The sequence below is a fragment of the Echinops telfairi genome, unplaced genomic scaffold, assembly GCF_000313985.2.
Source record: "Echinops telfairi isolate 266 unplaced genomic scaffold, ASM31398v2 ScPeMD7_60;HRSCAF=208, whole genome shotgun sequence".
NCBI lineage: Eukaryota > Metazoa > Chordata > Mammalia > Afrosoricida > Tenrecidae > Echinops > Echinops telfairi.
Window position 1 is genome coordinate 29,384,120 of NW_022103958.1, and position 15,335 is coordinate 29,399,454.

Below are 15,335 nucleotides of genomic sequence, written 5' to 3' on the forward strand. Positions count from 1 at the left end.
GACTTGCTGTGTATGTATATGTGTACATATGTAATACAGTCACATCTAATAACATACTAAGATTAAATTAAAATAGTTGGGAGTAAACATGAAAGTCATATAAAATTAGTCTTTAGCATTCACATTTACCAACCTTAATGCTACTCATGCTGAACTGAAACTCCTCGTTTGAGCACAAATTTTGTAAATATAAAGATACAATCAGAGGACTAAGGTATTGGCTTGAAAACAAATACCTTCAAGCGATTTAATGGAGAATTTAGTTGTTAACTGCACTTAACACAGGTTCAGAAACAATGTACTATGGGTTACGAGTAGCATTTGTCACATTATTATAAATAACATAATTAATTACTTGTAGTATAACTTGGAGAAAAATTATCAGAAAGGATATACTTAAATAATATAAAATAATAAGGGGTAAGTTATGTATTATAAATTATAAATATCATAGAAGTTCACAACAAGAGAAAGAGGTAATTGTTATCAACAAATTATCAGCCAAAATTAAGTTTTAATTAGAATTAGGTTTGGGGTCCTAGATGTACGCATATATCCAGGGTAGTTCTGTAATTTGAGAGTTGGGTCCTGTGCAATCATCTACTTAGAGTCTACTTCATTTTTATAGATTAAAAATATAGATCCAAAGAAGACCTATAACTAGTAAGAAGTAGGATCCAGAGTTCAATGACGGTTTCTGTCTTCAGGGCTGATGCCAATTTCCACCGCTTTTCAATCAAATGATCTGCAAGTATCAGACTTGAGAGACAAGATGAGTTTTGGATAATCTACTAATAAAAGCACAGATAGGAAGCATATGTGTCAATTCTATGCCCTGGTAGCATAGTGGATGATGCCTTGGGAGGCTAACCTCCAGGCACCAGTTCAAAACGACCAGCCACCACTAGATAAGAATGAAGCTTCACAATCCTGTAAAGAGGTACAGTCTTGGAAACTCACAGGAGCAGTGCTCCCTCAATCTGGAGGCCCGATGGCAGTGAGTTGGGTTAAGGGCTGTAGATGGAACAAGGGCCCAGGGGCCTCTCTGTTGAGTCTCCCTTGAACTGTTCCCTGCGAGGCTGGGCGTTCTGATCTACCTGCCACTCTCCTCCAGTAGAGGTAGATGGCCTCAGAAACACTATATAGGCTGGTTATGAGGCAGAATCTACTTGATGCAGGGGAGGGTTTTTGTTCTGTTTTATTTTTGTTAGATTAAATAGTATATCCGTCTATCATTATATGTAAATGCTTAAATTAGTGCCATTTTCTAAAAATTTACCATTTTAACTGACCTCATCACGCAAGTGTCAGTACACATCTTTAAGAGAAAGCACGTTCTTTCTTTCTTGTAGAGGGTGCTGGATTCATTTTATTTCTTGGTCTCTTTCCTTCTGTAATCATTTCTATCTAGGGAAAATGAGGCAATTCCCCAAACTGGTTCATAAGAGAAAGGGTGTTTCCGTCGGTTCCCTCTTCCCCTGAGAGAGAGCTGCTCACAGGGCGGCCTCCCTGCAGACCCCTCCCTGATCTCTCTCTGCTGGATGGTTCTTGACTTGCTTCTGGAGGAATTTAAAATCACTTGCCAAAGGTTTCAACTTGACCTTTACAATAATAAAGGTGATGTTTGATATTTCCCTAACTATTCTTTTATTTTCTACTTCTTAAAAATTAATGGAAAGTAGCAGGAAGGACCCTAATGACATAATGGGTTGTGCATTAGACTGTTAACCACAAGGCCAGCAGTTCAAAACCACCAGTGGTTCTGTGAGGGAGAAAGATGAGGTTGTTTACTCCTACAAAGATTTACAGTCTGGGAAAGCCACAGGGGCTGTCCTATAGGGCCACCATGGGCTGGAATTGCCTTGATAGGAGTGAGTTAGGGGTTGAGCGACTAGGCAGGAGATTGTATACCAAATATTCTTTGAGAGCTGGAAGTCTTACAATTAAAATTCAGGTAACTTGGTAAAATTCATTTGGACGTTTGTTTTGAGAACTGCCCTCAGGGGCATGCGGTGGGTTCTGACTCATAGAGCCCTGTAGGGCTGCGTCAAATCACCAGTCTGGGTTTCTGAGATTTTAAATCTTTACAGGAATAGATAGACTCATTTTTTACCCAGGGAGCCCTGGGTGGATTTGAACTACTGAACTTGTATGTTTGAACTGCTGACCTTGTGGCTCAATTGAGAACAACAGTCAGTGTTCTTCAGGGAATATCAAGTCACAAAACAAGAAAAGTGCAGCACTAAGGTACTGATGCCAAAAATGTGTGCTCTTTTAAATATATTACTTTTAAACCAATCGAGATAATGTCACAACCTATAAAAACTATGCTGTTATGCAGACAAAAAGTACGATTATCATTACTATTGTTACAGCCTTTTGAAAAGAATTTACTATAGTCTTCCTTTAAACCCGATTTCCTTAAACTTGTGGAATATCAGAAAAATCTCAGGTTTGGAACTTAGCAGGCAAAGTGATAGAATCTGTTTTGCTTCTCATACATTAGGTGAGTTTGGATGGTCTTTTTAGCCTCTCTAGACCTCTTTGTATTTTTAATTCCAGCAAAATATAAACTTTGATTATGTTTGAGTTTTTTAAGAGAATAAAATAAACTTGACCAAAAGGCTAGAGAATTTAACATGCTAACAGGTAATTAATGTTCAATCATAAAAGAAAGTATATTTGAAAGCATAAATTAGGTCAACTGGAAAATATGATTTAATGTTGTCCATGGACTCAGGCCACCTTTAATGAAAAGGTTGTATAGTTTTCCAGGTATTTAAAATATGAACTAATAAGAAAGAAAACTCAAGTCATTAAAGTAGCAACAGGTTTTTCTCTAGGTCCAATACATGAAAAGGAGCCAGAGTTTGACTAAAATTGCATACAAAATTATACACAAAAAACACTTGCCCTGGAGATCCCCAGCCCCTGCCCCCCAAACCTGGGAGTGTTGGAAATTCCCTTTGCCACTGAATACTGAAAATCAACACTGAGCTCCAAATCTCTGCTTATATTGGCTGTGGGGGGCTTCAAGCTGACTACAGTAAGGCAGCCAAGCCCAAAATGCACACTTGAATACAATTCATTGACTTCCTGTCTGTCTGGAGATGTCAGCAGGCTGTAAATCACCAAATTCCCTTTGGGTTGCGGTCCACACCTGCAAACCAACTTAGTCACCAAGTAAGCCTGTTCTCTCCTTTCCAAAAGGCTGCTACTCTGGTTTCCATAAGTAACTGGATACGATTTCACATTTGTAGTTTATCTGTGGGGCTTTCACAAGTGCGCACTATTTTCGCTCCTGTCCAACTACAGAGTTTCAGAGTCTTAGAGGAGGAAGCTGTTGTTCTCAAATTCAAAGTCATTTGAACTAAAGATAGCAAGAAGGTTGACCCCACCAAATCCTCACTTGTGTACAACATGAAGGCATGAAGGGATAAGATGAGGACGCAAAGGAGATGCAGTTTTTTATGTCATTTTAAATGAAAATGTCAATTACTAGGGAAAGTTTTGGGTGATTAATGTTTTTATTGTAAATTTCTCAATTTTTTTCCCTGACACATAGCACAATTTTTGATATTGGTCTACATTAAATAATTGAGCTCCCAAAGTAGAAGTATTTAAAAGAAAGATATCTAGGATCCACTTTGCTAGGGATAGAAGGAGAGATTTTATAGTTAGATGAGAGAAATGCCCCCTCTTAATGCATATAGCAAGGTAATTTATAGATCCTTGCAAGATTTTCTGACCCATTATCTAGTGTTTTTTTTGTTTTTGTTTTTTTATCTAGTGCTTTAATGTAATTTAAATATCAACTTAAATGGAAGGGAATTTCACCCTTTTTGAAACTTGTAACATTTTTAGAAATCAGATTTAAGTACTTGAAGCTATTAAGTACTATTATTGGAGCCGATGAATCCTTAGGGAAGGATGTTTTGCTTTGTAATAGAATTGCCTTTCATTGTCCATGGATGGAAAGGAGTGCCTAAAGGAAATATATGTTTAATGTATTTATTAGGAATGGCCACACATTTTTGTTTAAAATCAAAGATGTACTCAAAGAAAAATATCTTCTAAAGGCTAAGTTTTTACTTTTATCATAAATAAGACATTACAACCTGCCAATGTATTGAATAGTAAGTTGCTTTTTGTCTTTATTTTTCCCCCAGCAGTTAAAGTCAAGGTACCATCATTATAAAGTTATCTGTGATTTTACTGAGCTGCTTTTTTTGTGTTTTACTTTTAAGAAAACAATATACATATTTCTGAAATCTATCAGAAGGACTTCACTATCCAGTGATGATAGTTCTATTCAGTTGAAAATAAGCAGCAATTTCACCCATGAGTATGGACGTCAGTGTCTCATTTTCCCGGCTAAGAGCTCAGAGGAGCCCACAGCCCCCCAGAGGCTTCCCCAGGTGATCCCAGACTGGAGAGCTTAGCAGAGACTCAAAAAGCATTCTGGGAATCATTTGTGACGTGATGCTGAGATGCCTGCAAGAGGATAATCATGTAATTTTGAGAAATAAATGTTTAAAAATCAAATATAAGCTAACAGTGAGGAAAACAGAGAACTTGTAAGATTGTATCAGGCACTTGGTTGAGGTCTGAAGTCAGTTGGTTTGTGTGCAGAGCAATGTTATTAATGTCTCATTGCAGCTCTTTAAACTCATTTCTGGTCTAGGAGAAGAACCCTGGTGGTGTAGTGGTTATGTGTAGGACTGTGATCTGCATGGTCTGCCATTCAAAACCACCAGCTTCTCCATGGAAGAAAGACTAGGGTTTCTATCCCCATCTAGGGGTGTCGCTATGAGTCAGTATTGACCCCATGATGGCTAGAATGAAAATGAGTCTAAGATAAAGCTATTTTACTTGTGGAATCTACCTTGGAGAGAGAGCTAGAATAGGGAAGGAGGGTGCACACCATTTAAGGGCCTAGAATCTAGATACACATTCGCCCTACCTGATGCAACGTTTAGGAGTGAAATAGGCTTTAGGGGATGACTTTCCATTTCCCATCAATGGCTGCTTCAAACAGTGGGAAAGATGGTATGGTTGGGGTGTATCAGGTTGCTGTTCTTACAGCGCAAACTCCCCATGAAGATCTTTAGAAATCTTCACATGGGGACAAAGGGAGAAACTTAAAGAGAACATTATTCTGGAATGTTGGTATTGGACTCTTTAACATCATGTTACACAGAACAGACAAAATTGCAGTATGAATAAGTGTTAGCATTGTGTCTCAGTATAAGTGTACAAGACGAACGGTACAAATTACAAACTGGGTACTATAATGTATGGGTTATTTTAATCCAGACATGACTCCTTTCTGACATCAATATTTTTTCAAATGGGAATAACAGCTTGCACAGTCATAAAGTATGATGAAAAATGGAGCCCCCCATTTAAACACAATATTAAATGTACATATATGTAGTACATATATGTAGTACTGTATGTAGTACATATATGTACATATATGTAGTACTGTATGTAGAAATTGATAGGACATTAGAATTCCCTTTCTTTCACTGAGATTATCTGTTTGTTTGGTTGTTTTTCTGTTTTTTCAGCCTAACTGCTTTTGGAATTGACTTCCTGGCAGTGAGTTTGTGTTTTTTAGTTTAAGGCAATGGGCAATTTAAGACAGGCCAAGGGCTGGAGGAAAATTCAGAAAGGAATGTCATTATCGATTCCTCTCTTTGATGCTTCAACTACAGTTAAAATGCTCAACTCAGCAAGATTCCTAACCAGGGGGTTCAGGTGATAAAAAAATAAATATAAAATAAAATCCAGAAAGCAGGCAAATAATCTCATCTAAATGGAAGGAAAATGTCCACTTCTGGCCGTGCTCCACATCATCCAACAAGGTTCTCTTGCCTTTTGTTCCACAGTTTTCAGAACTGTGGTGTTTATTTGATTCATATATTTAGACTTCTAAAACAACAGAGTGGAATCTGGCATCTTAGAATATTTTAAAGTTGTAATGAAAACAAATGACAGAAATTCTTCTGCCAAATCCTCAGCTTAATAGAAAACACTCCACATTCACGTTCCCTACTCTAGTGATCAGAGGTGGCAGCTCATTTATTCTTACTTCTATGTGTGACTTGCCTTCCCCTCCCGCCCACCTCTACGCCCCCACACCCATACTAGAGATGTAAATCTTTAGGTGGTAGAAATAGTGCCGTGCATCTGCTTACTGAAACATTAGATGTTTGACCTATGAGTATTAATTTACTTCTGAAAATCCAGTCACTAAAAAGTCTGTGGAAGACAACTCTAATTTGACACCCATGGGGTTTCCATGAGTTGGCATTAGTAACATGTAGTAGTATTGCTATGGTCATCACTCTTCAGGGTCCTTTTTATTCTAGGGGGCTATTCCTCCTGCAGACCAGTAGAAGTTTGGTGAGGAAGTGGGTCTGACAGAGGCCTGGGAGCAGCAGGCACCTTTGTCCTGATCCTTCACACAACCTATGGAGGCAGCAACACTGAGAGGGGAATGGAATCCTAAAAGGCATGCAGGAGCTATAAGTTTTTAAAGGCTCTTGAGGGCTAGAATTTTGTCTAAGGAAGATGAGGTTTTCCATCCCTTCAAGAGTTACAGTCTCCGGACAAGGCCACAGAAGAGGGGATCAAATAGGGGGCACCCTTCACAATAGCCAAACACAAATTGAGATATCTAGGGATATACCTGACTCAAAAAATAAAAGATCTGAACGAGGAAAACTTCAAAACACTATTAAAAGAAACCAAGGGTGAACTCAACAAATGGAAGGACCTCCCATGCTCATGAATTGGTAGACTCAATATGGTAAAGATGTCAATTCTACCAAAGGCACTATATAAGTTCAATACTATCCCAATCCAAATTGCAGCATCTTTCTTCAAAGAGTTGGAAAAAGAGATTACCAACTTCATATGGAGAGGGAAGAAACCGAGAATTAGCAGAGAACTCCTCAAGAAGAAGGACAATGTTGGAGGGCATGCTTTACCCGACTTTAGCACTTATTATACAGCCACAGTGGTCAAAACAGCGTGGTATTGGTATAATGATAGATATTCAGACCAATGGAAAAGGATTGAAAACCCAGAAATAAAATCATCAGCACACAGGCAATTGATCTTTGATAAGGGCCCTCAAAATATCAAATGGGAAGCAGATGCCCACTTCAATTCATGGTGCTGGAAAAAATGGATACGTAGCTGCAGAAAAATGAAGCAAGACCCTTACCTCACTCCATACACAAGAATAAACTCAAGGTGGTTCACAGAACTTGAGGTAAGACCCCAAACTATTAGGGCCATAAATGAGTGAATTGGGACAAACCTGAGAACCTTGGCACAGGAATTATATAGGCTATTGGAAATCTGGAAGGACACAAACACAGAGGAGGCACAAATTGACCAGTGGGATATACCAAAATAAAACACGTATATACATTGAAAGAATTCACCAAGAGAGTAATAAGAGAGACCACAGAATGGGAAAATATCTTTAGCAATGACATATCAGACAAAGGTCTTATTACTAAAATCTACAATACTCTGCTAACTTACAACAAGAAAAAAAACACAAAAACAATTGTCCACTCAGGAGATGAGCAAAGGACCTGAGCATGAGTTTCTCAAGGGCAGAAATCCAAATGGCCAATAAATATATGAGAAAATGTTCCAGATTTCTAGTCATAAGAGAAATGCAAAACTAAAACAACTATGAGATACCACCTAGCACCCTTAAAGATAGTCCAATTCAAGAAATCAGAAAGTAACAAGTGTTGGAGGGGATGCGGAGAGATAGAAACTCTTGTCCACTGCTGGGGACCTGTAGGTATGTACAACCATTATGGAAATTGATATGGTGATATCTAAAACCGTTGGAAATTGAGCTACCATATGATCCAGCAACCCCCCTACTGGGCATATACCCAGAAGAGACAAAAAACAAACCACGGCCAGACATCTGTGCCTCAATGTTCATCACGGCACAGTTCACAATTGCAAGGAGTTGGAAACAGCCCAAATTTCCACCAACAGACAAATGGATTAAAAAACTCATACATATATACAATGGAGTATTACACATCCCTAAAAAGCAGTGATGAACGCATGAAGCACGTTGCTGCATAGGAAGAACTGGAGGAAATATGCTAAGTGAAGTAAGACAAACACAAAAGGACAAGTACTACATGAGTCTGCTGAGGTAAGCTCAAAAAATTCAAAAGGAGCATAGGGAAGAAGCAACTTTATACATACGTCCCTGGGGTGAGGTCCAGGTAATATGGCAGGGGCCAGACTAATCTCAGGGATGCATATGGGATACATATGGTAGCCCAATAAAAAGGAAGGTGTGGGGGGGGGGGGCGGAACATGGGTAGCCGGGGGAACAGGGCATTAATCCTCACAGGGGGAGGGTGTTGATTGTGTCTCCACAGGGAAACAGGGACCAGACTTCAACCTGGTGCTCCAAGACAAAAATGCAACACACTCACATGAAGCAGGGAACTGATAGAGAGGCCTGAGGGGCTGGCCCCATTACCACTTCGTGGACAGCACCACCCTCCCCCTCAGAAGAATTCACTTCAGAGGACAGCACTGAAGCTACGGCTCAAGAAGAGGGACTTGTCTGATCAGAGCACACAGGAGCCAACGAAGGGGGAAGGGAGAAAAAAAAAAGAGTGAAGCACATCCTGGCTCACCAAGCCCTGAGGACAATGTTTCTGCTCAGAGCAGCAATGCACAGAGATGACCATAAGGGCCGGCCTCACCACGGGGCTCATTGACCCATAGCACCATTGGCAACAACACTATGGACACACGGCAGGAGTTTTGCCCACCCTGAGTCCACTAGGCTGAAGCGAGCCTCTGGGGGCATGCAGCAGAGCAGCAGGGGGAACCGAGCAATGAAGTCCCCAGGCATAGATGTGTGGCCAGGGCATGGCACCCAATCAGACTCAACTGGAAAACACTCATGAAGGATAACAAATAGACCCTGAAGTATTTATAGGGTTTTCTTTGTGTGTGTTGTTGTAGCTATTGTTTTACTTTCTATTGTTGCTTTGTTGTACTCAGTCTTGTGATGGTATATAGCATGTCGACCTGGAAGGTATAGGCAGGATAAACAAGCCAGAAGAGAGAACAATGGGATGACAGTTCCAGGGGGACATGGGAGAGGGGGAGGCAGGGGAAAGGAAGTGGGTGTTAACAAACTCAGGGACAAGGGAACAACAAGTGATCCAAAATCAATGGCAAAGAGGGTGTGAGGGGTCTGGCAGGGCTGGATCAAGGGCAGTGTAACCAAGAGGAGTTCCTGAAATCCAAGTGAAGGCTGAACATGATAGCAGGACAAGAGGAAAGTACAAAGAAATAGAGGAAAGAACTAGGAGGCAAAACGCAGTTATAGAGATCTGAATACAGGCATATACAGATGTAAATACATTAATATATGATGAGGAGGAAATAGATTTATTTACATATATTTATAGGTTTAGTATTAAGGAAAAAGATGGACAGTGGGCCCCTATTCAAGTACTCCCTCAACACAAGAACACTTTGTTCTAACAATTTGGCAGTCTGAGATGCTCACCTTCCTGGCATGATCGCTGATGACAACGGTTGCACAAGCAAATGTGGTGAAGAAAGGTGATGGTGCCCAGCTACCAAAAGATATAGCATCTGAGGTCTCAAAGGTCTGAAGATAAACAAGCAACCATGTAGCTGACAAACAACAAAACCCACATGGAAGAAGCACACCAGCCTGTCCCGACTCCATCACTGAGGACAAAGTGGGTGCATAAGCTAATGTGGTGAAGAAAGATGATGGTGCCCAGCTATCAAAAGATATAGCATCTGGGGTCTTAAAGATTTGAAGCTAAACAGGCGGCCATCTAGCTGAGAAACAACAAAGCCCACATGAAAGAAGCACACCAGCCTGTGAGATCACAAGGCATCTAAGGGATCAGGTATCAGGCATCAAAGACCAAAAAAACAAAAATCATAGCCTTGTGAATGAGGGGGAGTGCGGAGTGGGGACCCAGGACCCATCTGTGGGAAATTGGACATCCCCTTGCAGAAGGGCCACGGGGAGGAGAGAAGCCAGTCAGGGTGCAGTGTAGCAATGATGAAACCTACAACTTTCCTCTAGTTCTTGAATGCTTCCTCCGCCCCGCCCCGCACTATAATTATCCCAATTCTACCTTACAAATCTGGCTGGACTGGAGGATGTACCCTGGTACAGGTACGACCTGGAAACACAGGGAATCCAGGACAGATCAACCCCTCAGGACCAGTGGTGAGGGTGGCGATACTGGGAGGGTGGAGGGAAGGTGAGGGAGAAAGGGGAACCGTTTACAGGGATCTACAAATATCCTCCCCCTTGGGGGACGGACAGCAGAGAAGTGGGTGAAGGGAGATGTCGAATGGTGTAAGATATGACAAAATAATAATAATTTATAAATTATCAAGGGTTCATGGGGGGTGGGGGCGGGGAGGGAGGGGAAAATGAGGAACTGATGCCAAGGGCTCAAGTAGAAAGCAAATATTTTGAGAATGATGATGGCAACATATGTACAAATGTGCTTGACACAATGGATGGATGGATTGTGATAAGAGTTGTACGAGCCCCCAATAAAATGATTTTTTTTAAAAGCAAGACAAAATAAAAGTAGAATTCTGACCCCAAAAAAGAGGTACCGTCTCAGGAAGAAACCCACAGGAGCAGTTCTCCTCTGCCCTAGAGAGCTCCCCTGAGTTCGCCTTGACCAGTGGCAACGGGTTTGGTGTGCTGTTTTGAGTAGACTAGAGGGGATTTGAGTCTCTGGGTCCTCTCCGTGGGAGAATGGAGGAGAGCCCTAGAAGACCTCCAGATGTCTCAAAGTGGAGATTTCTTCATTTTGTTTGGTGGAGATTCAGTTCAATTTAATTGAGGGGAAAAGAAAAGTTCATAAAACAATCTCTCTACTACCCAATTATTGGACTAAACTGAAATTCATATGTAGTGCATAGTTAGTTAAAGTTACATGAACTACAGTGTTTTAAAGAATGTGAGCAACTTATTCTGAATACAAGTTAATTTTATGTGCACAATGTACTTTCTTTTTCTTAATTTTCTTTAGACATCCTCTATGAGAATTTGCACCCAGAGGTAATTCTCACTTACTTAGTTTATCAGATCTTGCCCAAACAAGGGTAGCCATAGCCAGATTAGAAAATATGTAATAATTAATCCTGGTTCCTGTGCTTTATCGAACCATCTGATTAATGGTGACATAATAAAAAAGGCATGAAGCCAAAACAAGTCTGCTTTGCTAATAAAATTCCTACATCTGATTCAGTGCTTATGGTCTCTGGAATTGCTTCTTTTTATTCAAAACAAAAATATAAAAAAATTATATAGATATATAATTATATATCTTTCTCTAATCATTAACATAGAAAATAATTTACATACCCCCACCCTGCTCAGAAATGAAAATTAAAACAGATCAGAGATGAAAAGCTGCATGGGGTTAAAATGAAAGACAAAAAAGTTTTCGTTTTTTTGGTTGCTTTTAATGGACAGAGGGAATGAGGGAGGAGAGAGGGAAAGAGGGAAGGGTGAAAGTACAGGAATGGACCATAGGCTCCCTAACTTATTGGGCCCACCATTCCCTTTTCCAAAAAAAAATTACTCAGCTCCCCTTTGGCAATTAAAATCTTTTGTACTATAGCCTATAATCCAGGCAGGATACAGTGTAGGCATGTGCTTTTTTCTGTCCCTGTCACTTCCAGAGCCACCCAGCAGGACAGTATTGCCCACTTTGGAAAACACTGGCAGACCTTCCACGGAAGAACTATTTGTTGAATAAAGCATCATGTCTAAGGTTTTCTCCATTTAAAAAGGGGCTGGAGATAAATTGTGTTTGATTAAAGGAGTCTTATAAAGTTCTTAGAATGACTTTGACAACAAAATCATGGTGCTAAGAATATCAGTAACATTTGAACATCAGCTCCCTAGATATTCAATGATAATCACATTGAAATGAGCTACTTCTCTGTTCATTAAAGCTAAGAATCAGCCTTCAAAGCCAGCAAGGTTCTGTGCTGCGTGGATGCTGAGGTGTGCTGTGCCTCCTTACCATGCATAGCAATACTTGGACCTACCTGGCTGCAATCCGGCCAAGCTCTAGCAAACAGAGGCATACTTCTCTGGGTTGCTTGTGAAGAACTGAAAGAGAAGACAGATGGAAGACTTTTGTAATATACAGGATTGTCATGCAGCTCAATCGTAAAGAGGCCTGTGGTTGCTGCCCATCCCTCATGCTCTCAGTGCAGGAACTACACGTTTCCAGCTTGACATTCACAGAAACCATCCCGTAACCACAGTGCCAGAGTGCCACAAAAGTCTTCAAGTACCTTCCGGACTCGTGTGCCCTGTCTTTCCCGAAACTGTTAGTCTAAGGATGTCTCACTCAAGGAAATGTTCACCCTGGAAAGGTTTTCTTCAATTAGTTCATAGTAGTAAGTCAATGTTGGGAACGCATGCAGCTCTCATTGTGATCCAAATAGTTGACAGGTATTTGAAAATACACAGCACACAAAGTCCAAAAAGAAAAGACAGGTTTTTAATCATCCTGGATCTACCTTTTCTAATGATTTTAGCAGTAATGATTCAACAAATATGAATAAGTGTTACATACATGTCTTTTCTTTTCCTCCATATAATTATATCAAATGAGTCCCTGAAACTTGATAACCTCTAATAGTCGAATCTAATTAAATGATACTTTAGAAAGAAAATAATCTTTGATTGAATGGATTTTGTCAATCTGTCACCAATCTATCTCAGTCAGCTTTGTCTATCAAATGAGAAAATTAGAAGACTGTGTGGTGCATTTATATTTCTAATGTAATTATATAAATATATCATTTTATAAATATGTTTTACTGATCGCTTTGAACATGATCATAATGCTGGCAAATCAGGCTGTGTGTTGAGTCTGTGAGTAGTACACACTGTTTATGCTACTCTTTTTGAAAAAAAAAGCGATGTTATTAGAAAAAATATCTAATACATGCAACAGATATTAGAAAGCATTACATTGAGAACAGTCTTTGCAAAAAAACCCACTGCCATTGAATCAAATCCAACTCACAGCTAACTTATATAGGGTTTTCAAGACTAAGTCCTCATAGGAACAGAGTCTCATCTTTCTCCCCTGGAACAGGTGGTGGGTTTGACCGGCCAACCTCGTGGTTAGCAGTCCAATGCTGACCTGACAGTGCCACATGATTAAGATCCTGATAAATGGAGATATACGCTTGTTGGTAAATTTAAAGAAACAATAGAAATAGTGCTTTGATTCTTAAACATATAATTTTAAAATGATTCAATTTTCCAAAATTGTACTATTCCATTAATTTAGACATTATATCCCACCTCTCTGCAGATTGTGGTAATCCCAATATTTAACCTACTTACACTACAATAGAATCCTTTGAGGATGTGTGGTAAATTGGCTTTTTACTTGGACCTTAAAAGTATGTGATTTTATTTGTTTTAAACAGATTTATAGTTTTATTATTTGGTTAAAATAAAAATTTTAAGTTTGGGTAATAAATAATAATCTCATCAGCCATGCTCATTAAAATTAAATTGACTATGAAAAGTTCCCTATTTCCATTCTTGGAAAGAAAAATGTTCATTTCATCTGATTTTCAGTGAATTGTCTCAAAACCCTGGTTTGGGGAGCTTCAAATTACTTCTAATGAAAGGAGCTTAAAATGAAGATACTGAACGACCTCCCATTTAAACTGTGCCATTGGTTGACACAGGACAACCTGGTGGTGCAGTAGTTAAGTGCTCCCTGCTAATCCCTACAACCCCATCAGAGCAAACTCTAGGAAAAGGAGCGGCCGTCTGCATCCGTAAAGATGGCAGCCTCAGAAACACCATAGGGCAGACTGACTGCTCTATTTTGTGGCTGTGAGGCACATTGGACTCCAGGGCACTTTGTTGTTCATTTATCTTACTTGTATTTTTTTTCCAGTTGTACAAACTTCACAACTTTTGATACATTAAGTCAGCTCAGTACAATGCAACATGCGGACGATCAAACCACACAAGGCATTCGTTTCAAGCAGAACAATACTAAATGAAACAAATAACGTACAATAAACACAAACAAAAGAATGAAAATCCAGTCTGGAAAATCAATTTCTTCTGATTTGGATTGTTATTTTTTTCCTATCCATGGTACAAAAATAACAAGCAAGAACTTTGGGAAGAGAAGTGACCACAGGTAATCCTAGGGCTATGTTACCGCCCAATTTATATCCTTATCTTAAAAGGAAAGTGGCCGGAGGCCAGTGGCTGAAGATCCAGCAGATTTGGATAAAATGTCATATATTTCTAGATGGAAATGGTATAAACACAAGAAAAATGTTCAGATATCGTGGATGTGCAATCAATAACCAACTATAAAAAGTAATATCTGATATGAATTTTTAAGCTTGTATTATCAAAAAATAATCTCATCAGCACTGTCATTAAAATAAAATGGACTCCAGAAAGTTCACTATTTCCATTCTTGGAAAGAAAAATTTTAATATCATCTGATTTTCAGTGAATTGTCTCAACTTTGACCAACTTCTTGTATATATTCTGAGGACCATATCACCCTTGGTATCTAAATACGTAAACTTGGCTCCCAAAAATGATAACTCAAATTTATTCTGAAGGAAGAAAATGATGGGAGGTGCTTCCTATGTTACCCACAACTGAATTTTCTATTTTCAGAAAACAGAAAAATCAGATGTGAGTAATAATAGGATAGATAATGTGATGTTCAGATTGAATCATGATTTCCGATTGATTTCATTTTCTCAAGTTAACAATCAGTTTAAAACAGCTTTTGTAATTCAAAATTTGAATGTGTTCTTTTACCTGGACTCAACTGAAAACTCATTTTTGAACATTAAAAGTTCACCGCATGATTCTATTCTGTTTAGAACCAACCTATAAGAGTGAAGCTGAATCAACTCTTCACGCCCCATATCAGCTCTTGGGGAATGCTATGGCAAAGACAATGACTGCCTTCTGGAAAACTTTAATTCCATATAAAGCAATAAAGTAACTTCAAGACAGATCAGTAACATTGCTTTGCATATGCTTTTAAATATTGCATATATCACATCTGGCACATAATGGCTGAGGTAGTTAGTTAATTGTGCCAACCTGGCCGATAAACACATGTGGGGTTAATTGAAGGGTGGAGAGCCTCGCCTTTCTAGTTCTCAGGTCTCTTGCTTTGTGATGGTCGGACCAGGGTGCAGCTGCCTTAGCCAGTTCCCTG

General features: G+C 39.4%; 1 protein-coding gene across 2 annotated transcripts in view; it reads right to left on the reverse strand.

Moving 5' to 3' along the window:
* GAS2 (growth arrest specific 2) overlaps positions 1–15,335 on the reverse strand; it is a 139,458-nt gene that overhangs the window by 65,288 nt on the left and 58,835 nt on the right. For both annotated transcript variants that reach the window (XM_045291146.1, XM_004711636.2), the window contains exon 5: positions 12,145–12,208. In XM_045291146.1, coding sequence (XP_045147081.1) covers positions 12,145–12,208 — 64 coding nt within the window. The remainder of the gene's footprint in view (positions 1–12,144; positions 12,209–15,335) is intronic.